We start from the raw sequence: 23,210 nt of genomic DNA, 5'->3' as shown, positions 1-23,210 counted from the left end.
AACCCGGTCCTCTCCCAGACTTCTCTATCACCGTCGATGGCACGACCATCCTTCCTGTCTCTCAGGCCTGCAATCTCGGTGTCATCCTTGACTCGTCCCTCTCGTTCACCCCACACATCCTATCCATTACCACGACCTGCCGGTTTCACCTTTACAATATCGCCAAGATCTGCCCTTTCCTCTCCACCCAAACGGCTACCTTACTGCTACAGGCTCTCGTTATATCCCGGCTAGACTACTGTGTCAGCCTTCTCTCTGACCTCCCCTCCTCCTCTCTCGCCCCGCTCCAGTCAATTCTTCACTCAGCTGCCCGGCTCATCTTCCTGCAGAAACGATCTGGGCATGTCACTCCCCTTCTTAAACACCTCCAGTGGTTGCCTATCAACCTCCGCTCCAAACAAAAACTCCTCACTCTAGGCTTCAAGGCTCTACATCACCTTGCCCCTTCCTACCTCTCCTCCCTTCTCTCTTTCTACCGCCCACCCCACACGCTCCGCTCCTCTGCCGCCCACCTCCTCACCGTCCCTCGGTCTCGCCTATCCCGCCGTCGACCCCTGGGCCACGTCCTCCCGCGGTCCTGGAACGCCCTCCCTCCTCACCTCCGCCAAACTGATTCTCTTCCCCTCTTCAAAACCCTACTTAAAACTCACCTCCTCCAAGAGGCCTTCCCAGACTGAGCTCCTCTTCTCCCTCTACTCCCTCTACCACCACCCCTTCACCTCTCCGCAGCTAAACCCTCTTTTCCCCCTTTCCCTCTGCTCCTCCCCTTCTCCCTTCCCATCCCCTCAGCACTGTACTCGTCTGCTCAACTGTATATATTTCCATTACCCTATTTATTTTGTTAATGAATTGTACATCGCCTTGATTCTATTTAGTTGCCATTGTTTTTACGAGATGTTCTTCCCCTTGACTCTATTTATTGCCATTGTTCTCGTCTGTCCGTCTCCCCCGATTAGACTGTAAGCCCGTCAAACGGCAGGGACTGTCTCTATCTGTTGCCGACTTGTTCATTCCAAGTGCTTAGTACAGTGCTCTGCACATAGTAAGCGCTCAATAAATACTATTGAATGAATGAATGAATATTGTATTGTTATATAAGCTCGTTATGGGCTGGGAACGTATCTGCTAATTCTGTTGTATTGGACTCTCCCAAGTGCTTAGTACAGTGCTCTGCACGTAGTAAGTGTTCAGTAAATACCATTGATTGATTGCTCTGTGCACAGTAAGCACTCAATAAATGATTGATTGATTGACTGATATTACTTTAGCACTCCTCCCATTTCCAAAGGAGATTTGGTTTTCTCTGTATCCCCAATGAAACCTCTTACTAAAATCTCTAGCAGTGTTATTCATGATCACAAATCTTATATAGAATAACAGCTCAGTCTTTCTGAATGACAGCTAAGGATTTTTTTCTAGCAACTAATAGATCTTTTTAGTAGGAAGAATACACACACACACTCGCCCAAACCCTGAAGTGCACCTTTGCAAGGAGAAGGGAGTCATTTTATAAATATTTCTCAGCTAGGGAACGTGTCTACCAATTCTGTTGTATTGTACTCTCCCAAGCGTTTAGTCCAGTGCTCTGGGCACAGTAAGCACTCAATAAATACCATGTGTGATGACCTCAAGGACCACCAGAAAGTGAGCTCGCTTTAGGAGAGGCCCTGTCAGGTGTGCCACTGACAGGAAGGAATGCTCAGTTATGGTGCTAAGTTAGGCGTGTAGCAGGGAGAATAAAAAGAGGATAATTATCTAAGGATAGGAAGGAAGGGAACCCAGCTTGGGTAGTATTTTTTTGTTGTTGTTATTGTGGTCTGAGGAGATTCTCTTCGTACAATATGCCACAGATGGTGGGGACCCTGTACTTGTCTCGCCTACAAATCCTGAAGCAGATGATGTTTGCAGTTTTATCTCTTTCCATTGTTCATGGTCTCAGCTGCCTTGACTTGTGATAGTACTGCCTGGAGCATAGAAAGAGGTAAAGATAAAGCAAAGACTCTTTGCTTTAATGTTGGGCTATTTATGGAGAATCTAGGACAGATTTTAAAAGATTAAATGTAACTGCTATTTTATGCATCACCATAACAAATATTTTATATATCCCCCGATGTCATACTCTCCCTTAAGTAGAAGATCTTACTAGCCATCTTTCCTTCAGAGCGCTAAGTCTAATAGGGTGGTGAGATGTAGGTGGGAGTGGATGGACTGGGGTTAAGCCAAATACTTGATTTCCTGTTTCTGTTCTATGAAGTGATCTTTGGAAGCCGGCTGTGTGTTAGAGATGCTTCAGCCACTGGGAGAGGCTCCAATTTGCAGCCTCCTGGTACCTCTCTCCATACAAATTAAGCCCTTTTCCTGCGAATCTACTACACCATAGTGTTTGAGACAATCTTTGTTCTACCATTAAACTGTTTGTTCTGCACCCCCAGCCACTTCCCACTGAAGTTGACCGACAGAGGCTGCACTACATAAATCAATCAACAGCACTATTTTTGAGTATCTGTTTGCAGAGCACTTTACTAGGCTCTTGGGAGAACAGAAGTAAGCAGACATGATCCCGCCCTTCAAGAAGCTTACAACCTAGCAGGAGAGACAGGCATTAAATATGCAGATATATGATGAGAAGCAGAAGGAAAGGGGGATATGTACTTGAGTTAGTGCTTGAGTAGCAGGGTACGTAAGATATGTATATAACTGCTAAATAACTCCTGAGCAGACAATAGGGCAGATATTACCTAGGACGCTGAGAGAATAACTGGGGAAGACCCCTAGGAGGAGATGCGATTTCAGAAAGACAGACAATGGGAGGGTGCTATGGTAAAAGTAGTGACAGCACTTATTAAGCACCCACTTGGTGCAGTGTGTTTTACTAGGTGTTGAGAAGTCCAGAATGACAAAAGTGACAAATTCCCTGCCCACGAGGAGCCTGTACTCTGTTTGAAGTGGGAGGGAATAACAGGCAGAAGCAAGGACCGGAGCAAGAGGCTGGCAGCAGGAGAGATAAGAACAAGGTAGAGTGAAGAGTTTAGCTTAAGAGGAGCAAAGAATGTGAGGCTGGGAGAAGGGAGTGGATGGGTAGAAGGGAGAGAGCTAAGTGCCTTAAATGAAACCAATAACCAGGAGCTTCTATTTGATGTGGAAAGGGCAGGGAAACCACTGGAGAGTTTTTGAGGCTAACACTTAGTGATCTGTAAGAGTTAATACTCCTCTTAAATGGCCTACTAACATTACCATTTCTTTCCCCCTAATAACCTGGGGGGAAGTATGTGTACTTTACTGATAGAATCAAAACCATCAGGCAGGATCTCCTAAAATCTCCCCTATTCCTCTCAAGTATGTGTACTTTACTGATAGAATCAAAACCATCAGGCAGGATCTCCTAAAATCTCCCCTATTCCTCTCAAGTCCCTCCTTCCTTTTGTTCCTTCTTCAACTCTCCCATCTTTCCCAGCAGTACCTCAAGAAGAGAGCTCTTGCTTCCTCTCAAAATCTACCTCCTCCAACCCTTCCCTTCACACCTTATGAAAACACTTGCCCCCTCCCTTCTTCACTCCCTGACTGTCATCTTCAAACATTCACTTTCCGATGGCTTCTTCCGTATTGTTTTCAAGCATGGTCATATAAACCCACCCTAAAAAAACCCTCCTTTGACCCAACGGCTCCCTCCGGTTATCAAACCATCTCCTTCCCACCATTCCTCTCCAGACTCCTTGAGCGAGTTGCCTACACCTGCTGTCTCCATTTCCTCTCCTCCAATTCTTTCCTTGACCCCTTCCAATCTGGCTTCCACCCCCTTTGCTCCATGGAAAGTGCCCTCTCTCAGGTCAGCAATGACCTTCTTCTTGCCAAATCGGACAGACTCTGCTTCATCCTAATCCTCCTCAGATGCCTTTGACATGTGACCCACCCTCTTCTCCTGAAAACATTATCTAACTTTGGCTTCACTAATAGTGTTATCTCCAGGTTCTCCTCCTCTCTCTGACCACTCCTCTTTCACAGGGTCCTCCTCTGCCTCCCACCCTCTACCTGGGGGAGTCTCTCAGAGCTCAGTTCTGGGCCTTTTTCTATTCTCCATCCACACACACTCTCTTAGAAAACTCATTTGATCCCATGGCCTCATCTACCATCTCTGCACAGATGATTCATCTGTACCTCATCTGTAAAATGGGGATTGAGACTGTGAGCCCCACGTGGGACAACCTGATAACTCTGTATCTATCCCAGCGCTTAGAACAGTGCTTGGCACATAGTAAGTGCTTAACAAATACCATCATTATTATTATTATTCCCAAATCTTTATCTCCAGCCATGATCTCTCTCCTTCTCTGCAATCTCACATTTCCCCCTTCCTTCAGGACCTCTCTGAGTGTCCCACCAACAAGATAAAATAAACATATCCAAAACAAAACTTCTCATCTTCCCACACAAACTCTGTCCTTCTCCTGTCTTTCCCATCACTGTAAACAACCCCAGTACTTACCTATCTCACAAGCCCATAACCTTGACATTATCATCAACAGTATTTATTGAGTGTTAACTGTGTGCAGAACACTGTACCTAGTGCTTGGCAGAGTACAATGAAACCTAGTTGATAGACACATTTCCTGCTTGCATTCTAGAAGGGGAGATACACATTAAAATAAATTATGGAAATGTATATAAGCGCTCTAGGGCTGAGGGTGGGGTGAATATCAAGTACTTAAAAGGGTACAGATACACGGCATAGGTGATGAAGAAGGGAGAGGAAGTAGGAGAAAAGGAGGCTTAATCAGAGAAGGCCTGTTGGAAGGAGATGTGATTTTAATAATGCTTCAAAGGTGAGGATGGGAGTATTTTAACATATATGATGTGGGAATGAGTTCCAGACAAAATAGATGAGATTGAGGTACAGGGAGTAGGTTGGTGTTAAAATGGACTGAAGTGTGGGCTGGGTCACTGTACGAAATCAGCAAGGTTAGACAGCAGGGGGCAAGATGGTCAAGTGCTTTAAAGTTTTTGCTTTGATGTGGAGGTAAATAGGCAGTAATCAGGGGCTTTTGAAGAGTGGAGAGATGTGAACTGAATGTTGTTTTGGAAAGTTAAGGGCTGGAGTAGGGAGAGATAGGAGGCAGGGAGATCATCACTCAACTCTCATTCAACCCACATACTCAATCTGTCACCAAGTCCTGTCTGTTCTACCTTCACGACATCGATAAAATCTGTCTTTAAAATCTGTCTTTTCCTCTCCATCCAAACTGCTACTACGCTGATCCAAGGATTTATTCTACCCCATTTTGACTACTGCATCTGCCTCCTAGCTGACCTCCCTGACACCTGTCTCACCCTGCTCCTGTCCTCACTTCACTCTCTTGCCTGGATCATTTTTCTATAAAAAACATTCAGTCCATGTCTCTCCATTCCTCAAGGACCTCCAGTGGTTGCCCATCCACCTTCGCATGTAAAAGAAACACCCTATCATTAGCCCTAAAGCATTCAAAACCTTGCTCCCTCATACCTTACCTGGCTTATTTCCTACTACAGCCCAGCCTGCACACTTCGCTTCTTGAATGCCAACTTATTCACTGTAGTGCAGTCTTGCCTATCTCACTGCCAATCCCTTGCCCACGTTCTCCCTCTGACCTGGAACTCCCTCCCCCTCTATATACAACAGACCACCACTCTTCCCATCTCAAAGCCTTATTACAATCACATCTCCTCCAAGAGGTCTTCCGATTAAGCCCTCTTTTCCTTCTCCTCTCTGCATCACCTATGCACTTGGATTTGTAATAATAATACTTGTTAAGCTCTTATTATGTGCCAAGTGCTGGGGTAGAAACAAGTTAATCAAGTTGGACACAGTCCCTGTCCCACATGGGGCTCCCAGTCTTAATCCCATTTTACAGATGAGGTAACTGAGGCAGAGAAAAGTTAAATGACTTGCCCTAGGTCACACAACAGACATGTGGTGGAGCTGGGATTAGAACTCAGATCCTCTGGCTCCCAGGCCGGTGCTCTATCCACTACACCACGCTGCTTTCTTCCTCTTAAGCACTTGATATTCACCCCACTCTCAGCCCCAGGGCACTTGTGTACATATCTACAATTTATATTAATATCTATCTCCCCCTCTAGACTGTAAGCTCCTTGTGGGCAGGGAACCTGTCTACCAACTCTGTTGTAGTGTACTCTCCCAAGCACTTAGTACAGTGCTATGCACAGAGTAAGCACTCAATTAATACCCTTGATCGATTGCCAAGGAGTATTGGCCTCGATAATTCTATAAAACCATCCCACAGGGAGAAAAATATCATATCAATGAGTAAGCCAGAACAGCAACAACATTCATGAGAAAGTTCAAAGTAACAACCATTCAATTATTCCAATCCTGAGGGCTCAGTAGTCTGCAGGTGCCAATGTCTCTCCAGAAGAGAGACCAATAACCCATTTAAAGATTTAATTCAAACGCTCAACTTTCTGCAGCAATCTTAGAAAAGAAAACTTTACAACACGGGTTTATCTTTCTTTTCTTCAAACATTGTTTGCAGGGGGGGCAGGGGTTGGGGAGGAAAGAGGCGAGCTTAGACTCTGCTAGCGATTTCATAAGCCCAACAGCCGATAAGGAGGAAGTTTGAAACCTCTGAGGTTTTGTGCTAAATTCACAGGCGTGTTCATTTCTGTTGTTGAAAGCAAGCCAAATCCCTTGACCTATTTCTCAGCTTGACATCATTAAAGTTCTGCTTCCATTGCTGGAAGGTACCAGAGTGAATATCCTTCTCACCTGGCTGCTCCCTTGCAGATACAATACCAGAGGGTCGGTCTTTGGAATGGTCACCCACACCTTGCTCCAAGCCTTCCCTTTGTCAAGGATCAGGAGATTGCTGCAAAACAGGCTGTTTTCAGGGGCTGCAGCTCTTGGCTTCTATTAAAAAACAAGGGCAAAAAAGTTACATTCAGGATTATAAAATGCAATTTGATCATATCTTTGCTCCTATGAGGTCTAGTGGACAACTCTGCACAGTAAAACAGAAGGCTGGCTAGGGATGGGGAAGGCCATAGGGAAATGAGAAGGTGGAAGTGATAGGATTTTGGGTGAGGCCATCAAAATGTAGCATAAGACATATTTAAGCTGAAGTTGAGCACACAGTCTCCCATCCCCTCTTTGTGGGCAAAAACCACCTAGCAAATACACAACATGAAGAGATGTAATTCAAAATAGGGACTTTTTTCAATGGTATCGTTAAAAAAAATTATGATACTTGTTAAGTGCGCTATGTACCAAGCACTGTTCTAAGCACTGAGGTAGATACAAGTTAATCAGGTTGGACACAGTCCCTCTCCCAGATTGGGTTCACACTCTTAATCCCCATTTTTTACAGATGAGGTAACTGAGGCACAGAGAAGTCAAGTGACTTGCCCAAGGTCACACAGTAGGCAAGTGGCAGAGTCAGGATTAGAACCCAGGTCCTCTGACTCCCAGGCCCAGGCTCTTTCCATTAGGTCACACTGCTTTTGTTGTATTGTTATTTGCAACACATGGCACTGATTCTGTTCCATCAGTTTACAATCTTCCTGAAGTCTCTCCATGATCTGAGTTGCCCCATTCCTCAATACCACATACCAGACTAGTTTTCTGCAGTGTGGCCTGGTAGAAAGAGCATGGGCCTGGAAGTCAGAGGACCTGGATTCTAATCTCAGCTCTGCCGGTGGCCTGTTGTGTGACCTTGGTCAAGACATTTAATTCCTCTGGACCTCAGTTTCCTCGCCAAATATCCAAATATCTGTTCTCCCTCCCCCTTAGCCTGTACCACCTAGGTGGGATAGGGACAATGTCCAACCTAATTATCCTTTATCTGCCCCAGTGCTTAGAACAGCGTTTGGCATATAGTAAGCACTTAACAAATACCACTGGTATCATTATTAGTTATGCCACATGGGATGAGGTTATGCTTCCCTGTATCTTTCAAATCAATCAATGTTATTTATGGAGTGTTTACTATATGCAGAGCACTGTACTGAGAGTTTGGGACAGTATAATGCAACAAAGTTGGTAGACACATTCGCTGCCCACAGTAAGCTTACAGTTTAGAGGGGGAGACAAACATTAAAATAAGTAAATTAGATTCAGAAAAGATTCAAAGTCTTTTCATTTGCTATCTGCACCTTACCATCTACTCTCCTCACAGATCCTTGGATTGCTGCTGAGAGGGTGACTGTATTCCAGGACCATTCTGTTTGTGATCCTGTCTTGCTGTGTAATTTTAAATGTAATGCTATGCTCATAGGTGATGCTATTGAACTGGAAGCCAGATGCCATGTCTAGGGTTAGTCCAGATCTCACAGGCACATGGAAGGCACTACTACTGCTCTGGAGATCAATCAATCAATTTATTTATTTATTGAGTGCTTACTATGAGCAGATCACTGTACTAAGCACTTGGGGGAGGTACAATTGAGTTTATATACAGGCATTGATATGAATAAATTATGGATATGTACATAAAGTGCTGTGGGGCTGGGGGGTGGGGGGGAATGAATAAAAGGAAGAGGTCAGGGAGACACAGAAGGGAGTGGAATAAAAGGAAAAGAGGGCTTATTCAGGGAAGGCCACTTGGATGAGGTGTGTCTGCAATAAGGCTTTGAAGGCCAGAAGAGCAATTGTCTGTCAGCTACGAAGAGGGAGGGTGTTCCAGGCCAGAGGCAGGATGTGGGCGAGAAGTAGGTAGTGAGATACATGAGATCGAGGTATGGGGAGTAGATCGGCATTAGAGGAGCAAAGTGTGTGGGCTGGGTTGTAGTAGGAGAGTAGGCGAGGAGAGGTAGGAGAGGGCAAGGTGACTGAGAGCTTTAAAGCCAATGAGTTTCTGTTCGATGTGGAGGTGGATAGGCAACTACTGGAGGTTCTTGAGGAATGAGGTAACATGGAGGGAACCATTTTGTAGAAAAATGAACCAGGCAGCAGAGTGAAGTATGGACTAGAGTGGGGAGAGACACGAGGCTGGGAGGTCAGCAAGGAGGCTGATGCAATAATCAAGGTGGGATAGGGTAAGTGCTTGGATTAATATGGTAGCAGTTTGGATGGAGAGTAAAGAGCAGATTTTAGCAATGTTGTGAGGGTTCTAGTTTTATCACAGGATCTAGTGATAGATTGAATATGTGGGATGAATGAGAGAGAGGAGTAAGGATAATGCTAAGGTTATGGGCTTGTGAGGCAGGACGGATGGTGGTGCTGTCTACACTAATGGGAATGTCAGGGGAAGGACAGGGTTTGGCTGGGAAGATAAGTAGTTCTGTTTTTGACATGTTAAGTCTGAGGTGACAGCAGGACATCCAAGTAGAGATGTCTTGAAGGGAGGAGGAGTTGCAAAACTGCAGAGATCTTCTGTTTGGGCAGGAGCTCAGAGCTCGATGCTACTAAACTCTGCCTGCCAGCACCCCCATAAGAAATGCTGGCCTTTTTTATTTGGTTTTCTATTTCTTTGTCCATTTGGACATCAGTGCACGGTATACAGTCTATGAAGCAGAACTCCCACAGATTTTAGCTCTGGAGCTGATGAATGTCTTTGCTTGTGTGGAAGGTTTGGGTGGTTGGTACGGAATGTCAGTCTTTTCATACATAATTTACATATTTATATAGTTACATATTCTAATATTTGTTTGCTAGATCACTTATTGCATCCTCAGAAATATTTTCTAAAATGGTTTGGACTTATTGTACAACCTCACTTTACTCCTTGGGGAAGGGAAAAGGGCCAGAAAATGCATCTTCAACTCAGCCTCGACTGATTCTACTGTCATGGAGAAACCTCAGAATCTTGATGAACTTCAGGTGGATAAACCTGTTGAGGAATTTTGTTTGTAGCTAATCCAGAAGGACTGATGATTGATAATAATCAGAATTATACTTAATAATAATGATTGTGGTTTGTTAAGGGCTTACTATGTGCTAAGCACTGTACTAAGTGCTGGGGTAGATACAATACATGCAGGTCCTGCCCCACCTGGGGCTATTGGTCTAAGTGAGAACAGGTTTTCCATCCCCATTTTACAGATGAGAAAACTGAAGCACAAAGATGTTCAGTAACTTGCTAAGGTCACACAGAAATCAAGTATCAGAACCAGGATTAAAATAGGCCTTTCTATTCCCAGGCCCATTCTCTTTCCAATAGACCACATTGCTTAGGATTTTATTAGCAATGGAGAGCACTGAGATAATAATGTTGGTATTTGTTAAGCGCTTACTATGTGCAGAGTACTGTTCTAAGCGCTGGGGTAGATACAGGGAATCAGGTTGTCCCACGTGGGGCTCACAGTTAATCCCCATTTTACAGATGAGGTAACTGAGGCACAGAGAAGTTAAGTGACTTGCCCATAGTCACACAGCTGACAAGTGGCAGAGCTGGGAGTCGAACCCATGACCTCTGACTCCGAAGCCCAGGCGCTTTCCACTGAGCCACACTGCTTCCTTATGCTTCCCCATGCTGCTAGTAGCCACCAGGTCCTCCAGCCTGAGATGCTACCATCACTTCTATAGTGACCTTTCTGATCTTTCTTTTCAAAAGTGAGACCATCTTAGCATTTCCTTAGTGCTTTGAATGTTAAGGAAAGGTCTCTGTAGAAATCTAAGCAGGAGAGAAAGAGAGGAAACTTGACACCCTAGTCTTCATATACCTTACAATCTAACAGACAAGATGTTTACCTGCTGGCTTCTCTTGGGAATGAAAAAAAATGATTTCTTTGGATAGTCTGGAGTTTCAGGAAGGGAGTATGGGATCCTGGTTTCTGAGGTCTTACTCAAAAGACCAAAAATGCCTATTTCATTCAATCCTATGAAATAATCTAAGGCCTAAACTTTGGTCCTATAGGGAATGTATATTTTTCAATCTGAACTTATGCCACTATTTCATCCCCTCTAGGGACGTTTTTGGAGTCAGAGTATTGAAATGGCATTAAACATTTATGTGAAACAGGCTTCTAGCATTAATATTGAGTTAGTACCTAGGTTTGAACCAGGTATAAATACTAAGGAGTCAGCACATGTTCAAATGAAATATTCGTTATTAAACTCTAGGTAGAGTGTGCTCCTAAAAACAGATCCAGAATTATTGTTCTCTGAGGAAGTAAAGTTCAAATTCCAACTCCATAGGGCAAACAGAAGATGGGAATAGAGTCTCAGCAAAAACATATTCAAGGAATATGGAAAGTTAGGGAGAGAAATGTGCTCAACTATAACTGAGCAGCATTTCCTGAAAGGGGCTATAAAATGAAATCGATGACATTCAGGAATGGATGGTGGGCAGAATCCCATGAACAGGTAGCCTGGAGCACCCCCAAGATCAGAGCTGCCAGAGGAATGGCACTTCTCCACTGAGTAAATTTGCCTTGCCACCTCACACTAGCGACCCTGGGTAGCAACCAGGTGAGCGCTTCCTCACCCGGCACTCCTATTTTCCCTGTCACTGTAACTCCCACCCCCCCAGCTGTGGGTTTTAACATTTTTTACCCCTTTTCCCTCCTCTTCTAGAAGTGTTCCCTGTCCCTCCCTCCGCTCCTCCTAATCCTCACCCACGGTGCCACCAATCTGATTCTGCTTTTTTATTTTGTACTTATTTTTCTGCCATGGCTGGCACCTCAGTGACCTGCCTTTCCTACTTATGGGAGTGTCAAAGCCATGGGGACCGGGATGACTGAGGCAGTCAGGGAAGCAGGTGCTGCAAGCCAGGGTAAAGGACTGGGGGAAACCACAAGAAAGTTAGGGAAGTGGACTTGGGGGCATCAGGCAGGGTGCACATGAGAGCTGTGGGGAAATGGGAGAAATGCTTTAAAAGCCACAGTGGCCAGGTGGGGTAGGGAAGGAGAGGATACATTTTTAAAGATCAATCGAGTGGAGGTGGGAGGGTGAGAGGAAAGGCCAGAGGCTGGGGAGGAGGTGGGGTGACAATGGGTTTACTTAGTTGCTCCCCCAAAGTGGGATATCATGACAGATTCACCTACCCCTGGGGAGGCTTCTCCCTCCTTGCTGCACTCCACCACAGTAGTACAATATTGGGATGTTAGTGGTGGATTTTTCAGTCAGGACTGAGGACTGTTTGCCTGAAACAGTGAGGTGCCTGAGGACTATCTAGTAAAATTACACTTTCTGCTAATAAAACTGCTCCATTGTTCTATTTGTCTATGCCCGTCCTCCTCTTTCTCTCTCCCTCCCTCTCCTCCTAGCTGTTTTTAGATAGTGAGCTCCCTATGGGCCAAGGACGGTCTCTGAATATGCTTGTATTCTTCCTAGCCTTCAATACAGTGCTTTGTATGCACATTGTAAGCACTTAATAAGTGTCACTGACATCATCATGTAGTATCAATGGCTGATCTTGGAAACAGAATAAAAGTTCCCAGATTAGTAGTTGCTGTTTCCCTTGGGGTGTCCACACAGAAAAAAGGGATTTTTACAGTCTTAGGGGTTAACCACAACACTCCATCAATCCAGACTTAAAACTGAGTATACGACAACTTAAGTGTTGAAAGACGGAATCATATTTTTGCAATTTATGCTAGTCACCCAGGGTTTTCAATGGACAGAATGGGGTGTGTCTGGGGGAGGTGGGTGAGTGAAGGGGTGTCTCACAGGATCTCAGATATATTTCCCATTTGGCAGGGGGGCTCAGGGAGGAATGGCTATTAAGTGACCCCTAAATTCACATAATGACATTCACCATTAAGGTCCCAAGATATATGGATAACTCATATATCTTTCCTTTCAAAATACTCCAGTTTTAATTGTCTTTTAGAGTCTTTCTGCTGATAACTTGGAGCATCTAAATTGGCCTAGTGGATAGAGCATGGGCCTGGATGTCAGAAGGATCTGGGTTCTAATCCGTTCTCTGCCATAAGTCTGCTGTGTGACCTTGGGCAAGTCGCTTAATTTTTTTGTGCCTCAGTTACCTCATTTGTAAAAATGCAGATTAAGACTGTGAGTCCTACGTAGGACAGGGACTGTGTACAACCTGATTAGCTTGAATCTACCTCAGAGTTTAGAAGAGTGCTTCACATAGAGTAAGCACTTAAATACCATCATCATTATCATCTAAATTGAAGTGAGTCATTTAGAGAGGGTCTCAATCCTCTGGATTAATATCAGAAACCTGAAAACCTGTTTTTCCTACTGCCTTAAAAAACAGGGATAATTGTGCTCTCATCCCTCCTTGTCAAAGCAGACTGTGGGAGAGCAGTTGAGCAACTTGGATCTGCCTAATTCTGTCTCACATTCCATCCACAGGGATGGTAGCAATAGTGAGGCCGAAGTGTTGGAATAAGTACCTGAGGGCCACAAAAGGCCAGAGTCCTTTAGCCAAGCCCTTTTCTACATTACCTGGTCCAGATTGCTGTTCTTCCCAACCTCCAGGTGGGAAGAACCCGACAATCCCTAAATCAACCCCTGAGCTCATGGAAAACTTGCTGAATTTGAACTTCAAAAGGATTTCTACATTTGGAGTGGGAATGCAAGAATTTTCTGATGAACTTGGATTCATTTCATCTTCCAACATTTCAAATGAAATATCACAGTGCATCTAGGATTAAAGGAAAGCCCAGAGGCATTATATAGCTCAGTGCACATGTCCACCTGGGCAAATTCTGTTCTGGAATAGGAGCCCAGGCTTCAAGAATGAAAAACCCAAGCCAGGATAAATGAGAACATATAAAAACAAGAGGCACACACCTTTAACAAAACATAAACTTTAGTTCAAAGATACTGGACAGATACTGCATCAAAGATGACATGAAAAAAATTAGGAAGTCTTTGAAACAGGACAGAGTGATTCCAAGAGGGCGAAACAGTCCCTGTTCAAATCAAATGAATAGCAGGGGTGTTAGGGTACCATAAATTTTGTGGGGAGTCATGCCGGGAATGACTGTCTTATATCTGGGGAAAAATAAGCCTCAACACTTTAGCCCTTCTCATGTGTAATCTGTCCAGAGTCAATTCCAACTCCTAATAAGAAGTGTAGGGCAAAAACTCCCTGGACATCATTAAGCTCATTATCTGAATCGAATGGAAATAAGAAAAATAACCATGCCCAAAGATTTTCCTATTTTGTCTATTCTATTTTGCCTTTTTGAATTTTCTTTTAAAGACTTAGATATGCCCAGAAGTACTGAGAAATCCACATTTTCCCAAATAATTGCTTCTCTGAGGCAAGATTCTGAGACAAGTATTTCTGTCATGAAAGAGTTTCTTGCTGTGAGTATTAAAAGAGTTCTCAACTGTTTGGGCTCTGCTGAAGATAGATGTTTTGAATTAGCATTATGTTGAGAAACCATAAGCAGTGCTGATGCTTACACAGCTTGCTTCCTAGTGAAGAGCTAGAATTACAGTGTGTACTGAAAATATTGCAGAATAAAAAAAAAATCCGTGTCCAAAGGCTGTTGACAACACAGTTCAATTTTAGAGGCACCATCCCCAAAATCTTGGCTCCGGTGACAAACAAGGCCTAGTTCTTAAAGTAAAGCCAAATAATTGGGATTCCCAGTTTGACCCAATACCACCTGTTACAAAGCTTTTCCGAGAGCTGATGATACCTACCTCCACTTTCTTCTTTTGATCACCAAGAGCTTCTGGTCCTGGGCTACTAGGAATTGTGGATGATACAAGGAAACACTCTTTGCAAACACGATTCTGGCGATTGTTATCGACCTTAAATTCTGAACACTTTCCACAGATCACCTGAATCGTGAAGACAGAATTTTATTTTCCACAACAAAGAAGAAACTCATTTCATTAGAACCACTGGCCGCAAAATAAGAAGTTGGAGGGGAGGGAGGAAGGGAGAAAGAAGGAACCTGCAAAATGATATCAATATAATCACATTGAATAAACATATCGACAGGCTTAATGTCTGCACAACTTGGTACTTTCTATACCCATTGGTGGTTGTTTTATCAGCATTACATATGCATTGGCTACACATGTTGCCCTATCTCTTCCCCATGGCTGCCCCATTTTAAGAAAGTTGTAATTACTTAATCACTACTGTGTTCATTCACCCCTCCCTCAGCCCCATAGCACCTAGAACACATTCATAATTTATTTATTCATATTAATGCCTGTCTCCCCCTCTAGACTGAAAGCTCACTGTGACCAGGGAACTTGTCTACCAACTCTGTTATACTGCACTCTCCCAAGCACTATGTTCAGTGCTCTGCATACAGTAAGTGCTCAATAAATTCCATTGATTGACTGATGACAAAAAATGTATGTTAGACAATAGAACATTAAACATTCTCTCAAATTTGCTGGCAGCATCTTTAAAAGTAACACTCCTCCTTCTATCACACCTTAATTTTGGCTATGTTAGCCACAAGGGGGCAAGAGGAAAAGAAGGCCTCGTGCTTCCGGCCACTGTACCCCGGGAAGGGTCAAACCTGGAAGCTCTGGGGACCTTGAAGGGACTTGCAACCTGAAACAGGCGCCCTCTGAGTCCCTTAAATATTATAAATAGGATCCTTTTGTCCTACTGCTCCCCTATAACTCATATTCCAGGAGGGAAGGGAGCTAAAAACAGAACCCCCTCTGCTATAAAGGGTTCAGGGAAACCTGGGTTCTGTTTCCAATCTGGTGGTTGGATGAAAGGAATTGAGAAGAAGAGACTGTGAGGAGGATAATGAAGGAGACTGGGGAGAGAGGACTGACTGTAAGTTTATTGTGGGCAGGAAATGTGTCTGTTTATTGTTGCATTGCACTCTCCCAAGCGCTTAGTACAGTGTTCTGCACACAGTAAGTGCTCAATAAATACAACTAAATGAATGAATGAATGAAAGGTGGGGTGGGGATGGGAAGGGGTGGGGCCAGAAGAGTGAAAGAAGGGAAGAGGAGTGGAGGAGAGAGACAAGTAAAAACCAAAAGAAGACAGTTGGTTAGATGAGAAGAAAGAGAGCAGTGGCAAAGAATCAAACAATCAATCAATGGGATTTGAGTGCTTACTCTGTACAGAGCACTGTACTAAGTGCTTGGCAGAGTACAACAGAGTTGGTAGACACATTCCTTGCCCACAACAAGCTTACAGTCTACAGAAGAATAAAGAATGAACAAGGAGAAACCGTGGAGACAGAGAAATGATAAAAATGTCATGATGCATGTTTATTTGAAACCATATTTCCTAGGCTCAAAATTCTAACAAGCTTCTGCTGGGTAGAAAGCAGGAGTGTTAACCTTCTAAACTACAAAAGCTATGACTTTTCATAACCCTTATGAACTGAACTTTGTTTATATTGTCTAGAGTGAAACTGATACTTTTGAGAAAGTCATTTAAAGTCAAACTGGTCCTTGTGAAAAAGTCAGACTGAGAATCCTAAAGGGTTAAGAGATCCTTTACTCACCAAACCAGTATGTATGAGGCAGTGCAGTATTCATTCATTAATTCATTCAATCGTATTTATTGAGTGTTTACTGTGTACAGAGTACTGTACTAAGTTCTTGGAAAGTACAATTCAGCAATAAAGAGAGACAATCCCTGCCCACACCGGGCTTAGTCTTCCCAAACTCCTGAACACATACTAATTCTGAGCAAGTTTTGTATCCAAACTAGTCATCTCTTAGCCTATCCAACCTATTCGTTTTTAAGGTAGTTTCTCATCTAGTAATTTAGCATGATGAATATCTACCCACTTGCTTTTTTTTCCTCCACAATATATCCTGGCTCAGCCTTTTCTTCTCCTTTATTACAGCCCCCACCCCCACCCCCAACCTGATGGGAGGTTTTGTCATCTCCCACAGAGTCTATTTAATCAGTCTCCTCTTATTCTCCCCATTCCTGGGTCTGAAGTACATTCTCTCGCCTAGATTAATTTACTCATTTATTCAATCAATCGTATCTATTGAGTGCTTACTGTGTGCAGAGCAATGTACTTAAGCATTTGGGAAAATACAATACAACAATAAACAGACACATGCCCTGCCCACAACAAGCTTACAGTCTAGAAGGGGGAGACAGACATCAATACAAAATAAATTATAGATATGCACATAAGTGCTGGGGGACTTGAGGGGCGAGGGGAGAACAAAGGAAGTAAATCAGGGCAGCACAGAAGGGAGTGGGAGAAAAGGAAGGGGAGGGCCTAGTCTGGGAAGGCCTCTTGGAGGAGATGTGCCTTCAATAAGGCTTTAAAGTGTGGGGGGGTGGGGGAGGGAAGAGTTCATTGTCTGTCAGATTTGAGGAGGGAGGGCGTTCCACGCCAGAGACCCTCCAATGTCTACCCATCTCCTTCTGCATCAAACAGAAGCTCTGACGAGCGCCTTCAAGGCTCTTCACTAACTCTCCTTCTTACAGACCTGTTCTCAACCCACCTTATGTAGCTTTTATACACTTCACTCCTCCCAAGGCACCTTCTTTCTGTAGACCATTTTCTCTGTACCGCTTTCTGTACTCTCCCATCTCTGCCCCCATGCTCATGCTTTCCCCTCTGCTTACAGTTCCTTCCCACTCATCTCTGAAAGACTGTACCTCTCCCTATCTTCAAAAATTCCCTGAAAACTCACTCCCCGATATTCCCCAACTATTTTCCACCACCCCGGTCATGTCATTATTCCAAATGCCACTCTTAGCATCTATATTTATTTGATTTTTCCTATTCTTACTACCAACTATATACTAACCTCATACTCCTACTTTCTGTATACATTTTAGGCCTGCCAGTCTTCCCCATTGGATTGTAAACTTGAGAGCATGGACAGTGAGTTTTATTTTTTCTATAATGCTTTCCCCAGTGTCTACTACAGTGCTTCTTACACAGTATGTGCTCAGTAAGTATTAGTGAATGAATGAACATGAGAAGATCTACTGACTGAAAACACCAACTCATGCACCAGATAGATACTCAATAAATATTATTTGCTGATGATTTTGATGATGAAGCATCCCTAACAACTTAGAGTTGTTTTAAATTCAAGCTCTGGCTGCTGTGTCATCACTTCTTTGTTAATCCTTGTTGCAATACACACACACCCCTTCTTTGCTTCCCCTCTTCCTTACTGCTTCAGGTCTTCCTGGCTTATCATGCTTTAATTTGCTCCTTTCTTTGCTAAAATTCTACTGACAATCTTCAGTCTTAAGAAACATGGATTTTAGGTGTGTGCATATCCCACCTTCTGTCTCAGTGAATATAATGTGTTAAATTTAGCAGCATTCTGACAAAGTTCCCTGTACACAGAAAGCACTTGATAAATACAACTGATGGATTGATGGATGCCTGAATGAAACACACTGACTCATGTGGGCACTGCATTGTTTTGCTTGAGGCAAACTAATTCATTAGATTTTCTTGCTGGTGCCATATCAGACAGATGGGCTAACTCTGACTTGCTCATTCAATATTAAGTAATAACTTAATTTCAAAAATTCCTTGTTCAACAACTTCTTGTCTGAAGGGAGGGCTTTAATTGAATAATAACTATTGGTATAAAAATCTATACTCTGGAAATAAGATTTTTGATGTCCTAAATAATTATGAAATGAATCACTAAAGATTCAAGACCATCAAAGATCCTCCACTATACATCCAATTCTCCTATAGTGCAAGAGTTGCATTCTTGCCAAGCTTCATTAAGGAAGACTCACAGCATTGTAGTATTCATCCTTTCCATGCACAAGCACCTTCCTCTGAGAACAACAAATGTCGAGCCCAAACTAGCTCAAATGGTAGGAAGAATGCTCTTTAATTCCCTAATATGGTTCCAGCCAAAAAGCGTGTTGACAACGCAGGTTATGGCAGAACTCAGTGTAAGATGGATATAATTGAGGGATGAACAGTATTTGACTGCAAACACTTGTTTCACCTCTCTGAACTGCAGGGAACTGGGATAAGAGGAGAGAAATGTTTATCACATTTTTATCAAGTTTATGTTTATCAAGTGGAAGAGAAATTTTCCTCTCCAATTTTTTTCTTCTAATTCAGACCTAAATTTAGTTGTGTTTAGGCCCTGAAGATTAAAAAAAAGTAGCAACTTCTCTTTCCTTTTTCCTACTCTTTTCCCCGTCTCCTCTCTTTTCTCCATCGGAGCATTCGACTGGAGACTAAACTCCACATTTCCAGGTTTGGAGAGGTAGCACCTCTGTCCTCCTGACCCTACCCACTAGCAACATGTCAGAAAGAGTTATTAAGCCCAATTTCTATGCCACCCCCTTTCTACTACCACTCCAACTTCACTCAATTGTATTTACTGAGCGCTTACTGTGTGCAGAGTACTATACTAAGCACTTGGGAGAGTACAATACAGCAATAGACACATTCCCTGCCCACATGAGCAGTTTGTTCTCATTCATTATTATGATAAATCTCACATTACCAAAAAGCTGACTCTGGAAAAAGTAGACCCTGTGGAATACCCTGGGACTTTGGGGCAGGAAATGTGTCTGTTTATTGTTATACTGTAGTCACCTAGGTGCTTAATACAGTGCTCCGCACACAGTAAGTGCTTAATAAATACGACTGAATGAATTCAACAGTATAGAACACATTTTTTAAAATGGAAGGTATATTCATGAACACTCAAGTCACACTTTTACACTCACAGGCACCATTTAACTACTTCAGCCTATCAGGCAATTAGTGGTATTTATTGAGTGTTTTCTGTGTGCTGAGCACTGTACTAAGAGTTTGGACAGCACAATTCAACAGAGTTGGTAGATCTGATCCCTGCCCAAAGGAGCTTACAATCTAGCAGGAGAAACAGACATAAAAATAAATTACAGACTAGGGACGTGGTCAAGTAAAAGGATATACACATGAACATTAGATGTTGCTTTCTGATGATGAATACTTACAGCACCACACTGCTTGCAATGATGCCGTCTTTTGGTGATTGAGTTAAAAGTTTCACTGCAGCCTTTACACATTTGCTTCTCTTTATCTCGTCTGTTTTTAGAAGATTTTCTGGATTCAAACTGAGATAGAAAGAGAGAATTCAGAAAGCTGATGAGATTATTGTCGTTCATCAATTTGCCCTGGCCTCCTCAAGTTTGACCACAACTCTGCTTATGTAACGAACACTGATAGATAGGACAGCCGGCTGCCCGTGAGGCAAGCTTGAACCTGCCTGGCTCCTTCGCCACAGGCAAAGAGCTAAACTGAATCTTCCAGAGTTGCCCTCTCTCTTCAGAATATGTCTTATACCTATTTGATATTTTTTAAGTATCCCACCAGACTTTTGATTTGTTTAATGACTACAGTAAGGATATTGGGCTCATCACAAATTTAGTAGCATGCAAATTTGGTATAGAAAATGCCGTTTGGCTTCACTGAGAACTCACCAAGTTCTCTTTACTGGTAAAAAAATACAGGAGATTCAAAAACTATGCATTTCAGCAAAATGATTAGAGTGGAGTCTCCTGTAGAGAATTACAGAGGAGCCTCAGTCCTGAGAGACACCAGAACTGAGAATGTGATTATCATAATAGTTGTTTGGGTTCCCTCCCATCTCTACTATTCAAGGTTTTGTGTTATTTTTCTGTAGCTGTTTGTTTAATGGTATTTGTATATTAATATTTGTCTCCCCCCACTCTAGACTGTAAGCTCCTTGTGGGCAGGAAATGTGTCTACTGTTGCACTGTACTCTCCCAAGAGCTTAGTACAGTACTCTGCACACAGTAAGTGCTCAATAAATATGTTTGAATGAATTCATAAAGTGCTTACTAGCTGTCAAACACTGTTCTAAGCACAGAGATAGATATAAGTTAATCAGGTTGGAAACAGTCCCTGTCCCACATGGGGCTCTCAGTCAAAGTAGGAGAGTAAACAGGTATTGAATCCCCACCTTACAGTTGGGAAAACTGAAGCACAGAAAAGTTATGTGACTTGTCCAAGGTCACCCAGCAGGCAAGTAATGGAGCCGGGATTAGAACCCAGGTTCTCTGACTCCCAGGCCTGGGCTTTTTCTACTACACCCTGCTGCTTTCTAATGTCTATATGTATATTTTCCTCATGCTCTAATTGGAAGGCAAATATATCACAGCCCTGTGAGCCAGTCACCCAGCTGCCCTCCAAGGTCCTGCTGGCTAGAGTGCAATAAGCAAATAGAAGGGCAGAGGGGCAGCACATGGCAAAGTACATGCAAAGAAATTTTACATGCAGGGTCTGCAGCACTATAATAAGCAAAAAAGCTGGCTGCTTGTCAAAGAAAACACACACTTTATAAAAACATGTTTCACCTTGACTTGAGTGGCAAATGAAACCAATACCCTTGAGCTAGCATAACAAATGTCAATTAAATGATGTCTTCAGTCACAAATGACTTTCTTTGTACAATGTATTAACCTTCTTAAAATCAGACAGAAAATTAAAGGGATTTGGATTACTCTTGATAATCAACATGAGGTGGAAAGAGCACCATCTTCTTCAGCATTTCAACTGGCCAAAGACATCCTTCTTTTGGATGGGCTTCTTTACAATTATAACTCTGATTTTCACGCTAATTAAATGTTTGAGGGGACACTTTCTTAGATACAAGCTGAACACTTCTTAAATGGTTAGAACTCACAACAAACAAGTGTAATTTTAAAAACTGCTTGGAGGGGAAAGTGGGTAAAGATTGGTGAGTGACTATGGATTGGAAATCAGTCTTCAGAATACTGCAAGGAATGGCATTAAATGCTTTGCTGTTAAATAGTCAATTTCTCCTGAAAACTATGCAGCCTTGAAAAACTGCATAAATATTTTCAATATAAGCCAAGTTAGGTCATGACAAAAAGGTCAGTTTATAGTTTCAATTCTACCTTGCATGGGAAAAATGTCTTCTAGAAACTCTGTTGGAAGTAAAGCATTTTTGAGTGCATTAATTCAGGTACAGAACCTACCATATTTATCTTGATTAAGCCTAAACAACATTTCAGTGGGAGACTGGACTGTATATAGCTTAGGAGTTACATACTTCTCTGAATCATACAATTTCATCATGAGATAATGTGGGACACTGGCAAAATCACTTGCTTCAATTAGTTATTTGTCTAATTTGGGATGTTACAATAGAATAAGAAACTCCTTTGAATTATCAATCAATCAGTCAATGGTATTTATTGAGCACTTACTGTATGCAGAATGTTGTACTAAGCAATTGGGAGAGTACAATATCTCAGAGTTGGTAGACATGCTCCCTACCCACAAGGAGCTTTCAGTCTAGAGGGGGAGACAGACATTAAAATCCATTATGGAAATGTACGTTAAGTGCTGTGGGGCTGAGAGTGGGGTGAATATAGGATACAAATCCATGTTCAAGGGTGATGCAGAAGGGAGAGGGAGTAGGGGAAATGAGGGTTAGTCAGGGAAGGCCTCTTGGAGGAGATGTGATTTTATTAAGGTTTTGGAGTTGGGGAGAGTGGTGATCTGTTGCATATGTAGGAGGATGGAGTTCTGGGCCAGAGGCAGGATGTGGGTGAGGGGTCAGCGGTGAGATGGACAAGATTGAGGTACAGTGAGTAGGTTGGTGTTAGAAGAGCGAAATGAGTGTGTTGTATTGGGAAATCAGCAAGGTAAATTGGGGGACGGGCAGGGTGATTAAACGCTTTTAATCTGGTAAGGAGTTTCTATTTGAGGAGGAAGTGTATGGGCAACAAGTGAAGATTCTTTAGGAATGGGGAGACACGGACTGAATGTTTTTGTATAAAAATGATCCGGGCAGCGGAATGAAACATGGACTGGGGTGGGAAGAGAGGCAAGAGGCAGGGAGGTCAGTGAGGAGGCTGATGCAGTAGTCAAGGCAGAATACCATTAGTGCTTGGATAAGCACAGTAGCAATTTGGATGGAGAGGGAAGGGCAGATTGAGTGATGTTGTGATGGTTGAATCAACAGGATTTGGTGACAGATTTAGCCATCACTAAATCCTGTCAGTTCTACCTTCACAATATAGCCAAAATCCACCCCTCCCTCTCCATTCAAACTACTAACACATTAATGCAAACACTTATCCTATCCCCCCTTGATCAATCTCCTTACTGACCTCCCTGCCTCCCATCTCTCCCCACTCCAGTCCATACTCCATTCTGCTGCCCCAATCATTTTCCTTCAAAAATGTTCAGATTACGTTTACCCACTCCTCAAGCAACTCCAGTGGTTACCCGTCCACCTCCATATCAAACAAAAACTCCTCACCATTGGCTTTAAAACACTTAATCACCTTGCTACCTCCTACCTCACCTCACTACTCTACTACTACAACCCAGCCCACACATTTTGTTCCTCTAATGCTAAC

At 43.0% G+C, this 23,210-nt stretch overlaps 1 protein-coding gene across 2 annotated transcripts in view; it reads right to left on the bottom strand.

Annotated features, from left to right (window-relative positions):
- Positions 1-23,210, bottom strand: part of FGD3 (FYVE, RhoGEF and PH domain containing 3) — an 85,121-nt gene that overhangs the window by 6,773 nt on the left and 55,138 nt on the right. The window contains exons 15-17 of one of the 2 annotated variants that reach the window (XM_029051348.2): positions 19,791-19,910; positions 14,555-14,695; positions 6,761-6,901 (exon numbers count right to left, since the gene is read on the bottom strand). In XM_029051348.2, the coding sequence (XP_028907181.1) occupies positions 6,761-6,901; positions 14,555-14,695; positions 19,791-19,910 (402 nt within the window). Of the gene's footprint in view, positions 1-6,760; positions 6,902-14,554; positions 14,696-19,790; positions 19,911-23,210 lie in introns of those variants that run through there. The other variant, XM_029051346.2, reaches the window with a different exon arrangement.

Source organism: Ornithorhynchus anatinus, chromosome X1, assembly GCF_004115215.2.
Source record: "Ornithorhynchus anatinus isolate Pmale09 chromosome X1, mOrnAna1.pri.v4, whole genome shotgun sequence".
NCBI classification, from domain to species: Eukaryota; Metazoa; Chordata; class Mammalia; order Monotremata; family Ornithorhynchidae; genus Ornithorhynchus; species Ornithorhynchus anatinus.
This window is presented reverse-complemented; position numbering and strand designations above follow the sequence as displayed.